Genomic DNA, 5,110 nt, shown 5'->3' with positions numbered 1-5,110 from the left:
ATGGGGCGGGGGTTGGGGCTGGGGCTCTTCGTGCGCCTCTCCCGCCCCGCTCGTCTCGCGGCCTCGCCGCGCCTTGCGCGCCGCGCTGCCGCTCGGCCTGAGACACTCATCATCGGTAATGTTGACTATTATAGCGGCCTGATTGGTCGAGCCTCTCGCCCTCCCCCGTGCTCGGCTTTGCCGGGCCTGCCGAGCCTGCCGAGCCTGCCGAGCCTGCGGCGGAAGTCTGCCCCAAGGATTTGCCTGGAGGCGGAGCAGGGGTCGTGTTTCAGAACCCTCGAGCAGCGCGACGTTAACTGAAATTAATGACTCGGCCGCCGCTGCAGAGATAGTGAGACTGACGCTCATCAGAGCAGCGCGGCCAAAGCACCAGGCGCACTCAGGCACGCCCCGCCCCGCCCCGCCACGCCCCGCCACGCCCCGCCACGACACCACGAGCTCATTTGTTGCTCGCTTGCAATTTCATAAAATGAGGATGGGGAGTATTATCCGCATTTCTTGGCGTCGGCGGCGTCACTCCGCTGCTGTCCGGCTGCCGCAGTCCGGGGCCCTTTGCCGTCCTGGCGGGGGGCAACCTCCTCAAAACTGAGCTCATTATGGCGATGGCGATCCTCCCGCCATCGTCGCGCCGGGCTTTTTAATCCGATGACACTTTGGACGTCACTTTTGAATCAATGATGAGTCGGGTCGGGCGGGGCGGCGCCGGCAGCCCGTGGTGAGCGCGTGCTCACAGCCCATCGCTCAGGCCCGGGCTCCTCCGGGCGCCCCCGCCCGCCTCGCCAGCGAGCAGCACTCGGCAACTTGGAGAGCGGCGGAGATTAGCGGTCGGGCCCCAGCGGGCTGAATCCAGTTCATCCAGCAGACGCTGCTGGATTTTGCAGCTTCCCTCCCAGCAGAGCCCTATCGCGCCATCGCTGTACCTGCGCTTCTCTCCGCACTTGCACACCGTGTTGAAACACACACTCAGAAATTTTTCCTACCCTGTGGCCACAAAACATTCAGCAGCCCCCGAACGGAAAGTTTTCGGGACGCACTAAACGCGTTGTTCCTGGAACGAAACTCTCGTTCATGGCTCTAACTTTGCATCACCCCGCACCCCATAGCGTTTAGTGCTGGGAACTAAAGAGTTTTCGTCGAGAACAAAGTGTGACGCAGTAAACCGGTGTAGTGGCAGGGGGCGGGAGGGGGGAGGGATTTCACAACAGTAAATAACCCCATTCCCATTACTTCCGCGCTTGCCATACCGCCGGGATATAACGCGCGCTGCTCCCCAGGCACTCATCAGTTCGCTCATCCATCCGTCTTTTTCGCAGTTCGCGGCGGGCTGACGCTGCGCGAGGGAATCCACATCATGGAGAAGGTGCACGAGACGGGCCGGCTGGCCGCCGTGGACCTGGTGGAGGTGAACCCCGGCCTGGGCAGCGAGCGCGACGTGCGCACCACGGTGCAGGCCGCGCTGCAGCTGCTCATGGCCGCCTTCGGCCACTCCAGGCTGGGCAACATGCCGCGCGCCCAGGAGCTGCCCCTCACCAAGGGCGCCACCCTGACGACGGCCAAGGGCGCCGCGGGCACGGGCACGGGCGCGGCCACGGCCACGGGCGCGGCCACGGCCTCCAAGGACGGCTGACGGGCACCCTAGGCTGGACAACAGGCCGCGCGCCCAGGAACTGCCCCTCACCAAGGACACCACCCTGCCGGCTAAGGGCGCCGCGGGCACGGGCGTGGCCACGACCTCCAAGGGCAGCTGAAGGGCGCGCCAGGCTGGCCCCGGGCTCCCTGATGGCGCAGTCCCTCTGCCACGGATCACGGATCATCCACCGCCTCACGATAGCTGCTGCTGTTTGAATTTTGTCATTGTTTCCGAAGGGGAATGGAAATATCCGGTCCGCTTTGACTGCTGTGCAGTCTTTGATATGTGCTTAGAGTGTAAACCCTCATGCCGACCATTGTGTCGTCATTACTTATTCCAAAGATGTATTAATAGAATTGTTTTAATTGAAATATACATAAAATTTACATCACAGAGCATGGTTTGACACGACTGCCGAATCGTCAGGCATCTCGGGTTCCAATCAGAAGTCCACAAGTTGGCGCGGGGGAGTAGCAGAGTGCCGCCGGCGTCGTGCAGGTCAGGCCGCCCTTCGCCCGCTCCCGTCCGTCAGCAGCAGGGCAGACAAGACCTCTTCTTCGCGCTTTCGAAGAACATGTATTCCTGCGGGCGGAGTGGAGGGATGAGTAGCCGTAACTGTATCTCTCTGCCATATACCTTCAACAACTTTTCTCTTCACCCCCAAGCCCATAAGCAGGCCCTGGATGCTCTGCGCAAGGTCGTTGGTGGCATGGTGGAGGTGCCCGTCAACACCGAGACCGAGACGTTCGTTATTTTCTCCCGCTCGTCCCCCCGGGGCTGCAGGGGGCTGCGCTGCTGACTGCGTCGGGCTTAACTCCCCGGTGATCACGGCGCCGCCGCCGCCCTACGCGTGACCCCATGGGGCCCCGCGGCAACCCCCGGCAGCCAGCGGGGCGGGGCGGGGCGGGCGGAGCCGAGAGCCGAGAGCCGGCTACGGGCTTACGTCTCGCCACACCCATCAACTATTCACGAGTTGCAAACTTTTTCGTTCGGTGTGTGTTTGTGTGTCTGAGTGTGTGTGTTTTACACATGTACGTCCATGAGGAGTGAGCGCGCGCGCGCGCGCGTGTGTGTGTGTGTGTGCGTGCGCGCGTACTTAGGCGGTGTCATCAGCGAAGGCTTATCGAGCCGCCCCCAACATCGACACTGACCAGTAAGAAGGCGGCCGACAGGATGAGCGCCTTGTGGTGCACGTTGAGCTCGGCGCTGGGGAAGATGATCCGCGTGACGAGCGACGACACCGACGGCTTCCACTGGTGGGAGATGGCGCCCAGCTCCACGAGGCCGTCGCGACTCGTGATCTGGCGACGGCGAGGAGTAAGTGAGTGCGCGTGACTCTGTTTCCCGACGTTTTGACACAATTCCCAGCGTGATGCCTCGTGACACAACTTTCGTCATTAGTCCGCGGTAAAAGCAATGTCTGAGGGCGAAGGGAAAACTTTGAGGAGCGCCTATATCCGAGGGAAAATTCCTCAGATTTTCTCAAAATCTGACGAGTTTTCCCGTTTTCCCTCAAATATGGAAGTTCCTCAAAGTATTCCCTTCCCCCTCACGAAAATCAGACTTTGCTTCTACCGTGTCCGGTCGACTCTGGCTCACATTACCTTGAAGACGGCCTCTCGAACGGTGCACTCCCAGGGCCGCATCACGGGCCCGACGACGCGGTAGATGACGTTGCCGGCGCTGTCGCGCACGGACAGCTCGGGTGCGAGCCAGGCCCACTCCTGGGCGACGGCGCCGAGGGGCCGGCCGGGCGGCAGCAGCACGTCGAGCCTCTGCATGTAGCAGCAGCAGCAGCCCAGCAGCCCCAGCGGGCCGCCGCCACACGCCAGGCGCCGGCTCAGGTGCAGCGACTCCTGCCGGCTCGGGTCGTACACGCGCATCCGCAGCCCCCGCGACGACCCCACGCACTGCCGCTGCCACTGCGGCGACGTCTCGGCCGCCACGAGCAGCGTGTCGCCTTGCGCCGACTTCACCACGTACCGGTTCTCGGACTCGACCGACGACAGCACTGCGGAAATGCGCACAAAAATGATACCCGTGAAAATGGTCATTGGGAACTTCCTCCTAGGTTGCCGGTTTCCTGTGAACGCCGAAGGAGTACTTCACCATAAATTCAAGCGTATGCCAGTTTTTTCTGTTTTTTATTTCTTAATTTTCCCTGATTTTCCTTATTTTTAATTGATTTTTTTTAAATGACTTCTTCTTGACTTTTACTAGATTTTTTCTGATTTTTTAAAACTTTTCTACACGACTGATCAGTGAAGTACTCCTTGGTGCACCTGCCGGGAGTAGGGTGGTGGGCGGTGAGCGATGCTTACGGTCGTCGAGCTCCACCGTCTGCTGGATCTCCACGGCCTCCAGGCCGGCGAGCAGGTGCAGGCCGGAGTAGGGCACGTCCAGCCCCCGCGAGACTGTGGAAACAAGGCGCGCCACGCATTAGGCTCTGGGCTGGCGCTGGCGGAAGCGCTGGCGGCCGGCAGCTGCCGCGGAGTGTTGTGTTCGCATGCAGTATTCAGATGGGAGCGGCTAGTCTGGCCCCAGGCTAAGCAGGCAGCAGGCGGCCCCCATTAAGAGTTTTGCGTTTAATGATGTTTGTAAAGTGATCCCCGGAACAAAGCAAAGTAGTGTACTGCCCCGCTATACAGTGTTACACGCTGCTTCCAAAAAAACAGCTGTTCCTCTTTTCTCTGTTCCCATCCCTCCCCCTTCGCACACATCTATGTCCCCCTTCCTCACATCTTTGTGATTGAGGTGCGGAGTCTCACATTACGACATCTCACGCACAATGCGTATCTTCTCCCTCGGATCCTGGAGATCTCATCCCCTCCTCCCTCCTTTTCCCTATGCGGCATAACAGCGCATCTTCCACCACATCCCCTTCGCTTGGCCTGCCTGCGGCCTGCGGACGGGCGGGCCACTTGGGTCTCTCTAGGCCAACAGCCCACTGGGACACTCCTACCTCAGCAGGAGAAGTGCCACAGCTGCGCTCTGTTGGCCCCTCCCCTTCCTCCCTCGAGTCCTAGGCGTCTCATTCCTATTGAAATTTCCTCCCCATTTCCGACGGCTGCCCCCCGCCCCCTACCTCGCTTTTGGTCCTCCTGCTCCCCTTCCCCTCCCCCTTCTGCTCCTTCTGAGACCGCGATTTAAAAGAAAGGGGAGGGGTACATGGCGTGCAGGCAATGAAAGGGGCCGGGTCCCCGATTCCTTGGGAAACACCTACGCAAACACCCCGGGGGCGCTCTGCCCGGCTCTGCCCCTCCCCTTCCAACGTCTCCCACATCCATACAAATGCACGCGCGTGCCACATATGGTCTCGCACATCCCCTAAAAGACCACGGGACGTCGCGCGCCACACTAAGCCTCCATTTACTTTCGCCTTCTTTGTCTGTCTGTCCGTCCGTTCGTCCGTCCGTCCGTCCGTTTGTCTGTCGGTCTCTCTCCCCCTCCCTCCCTTCCTCTTTCCCTCCTTCCTTCCCT

The 5,110-nt window shown here is 60.7% G+C and overlaps 2 protein-coding genes across 2 annotated transcripts in view; one reads left to right on the top strand and one right to left on the bottom strand.

Annotated features, from left to right (window-relative positions):
• Nucleotides 1-2,023, top strand: part of LOC127751910 (uncharacterized) — a gene marked incomplete in the record, with an annotated part of 3,286 nt that extends 1,263 nt beyond the window's left edge. Inside the window, 1 exon segment of the mRNA XM_052276185.1 lies at nt 1,314-2,023. Within this exon segment, the coding sequence (XP_052132145.1) occupies nt 1,314-1,627 (314 nt within the window).
• On the bottom strand, nt 1,976-4,670 carry LOC127751909 (phospholipid scramblase 3). Its single transcript, XM_052276184.1, has 4 exons — nt 3,952-4,670; nt 3,235-3,641; nt 2,782-2,931; nt 1,976-2,212 (listed from the first exon to the last, which is right to left on the bottom strand). The coding sequence occupies exons 2-4, from the start codon at nt 3,511-3,513 to the stop codon at nt 2,159-2,161; spliced, it is 483 nt and encodes a 160-aa protein (XP_052132144.1). The 5' UTR covers nt 3,514-3,641; nt 3,952-4,670; the 3' UTR covers nt 1,976-2,158.
• Nucleotides 4,671-5,110: the final 440 nt, after the last annotated feature.

This window comes from Frankliniella occidentalis, unplaced genomic scaffold (genome assembly GCF_000697945.3).
Source record: "Frankliniella occidentalis isolate FOCC.00 unplaced genomic scaffold, Focc_3.1 Scaffold2033, whole genome shotgun sequence".
Classification (NCBI taxonomy): Eukaryota; Metazoa; Arthropoda; class Insecta; order Thysanoptera; family Thripidae; genus Frankliniella; species Frankliniella occidentalis.
Note: the sequence above shows the minus strand (reverse complement) of the source record. Positions and strands in the feature narration are given on the sequence as shown.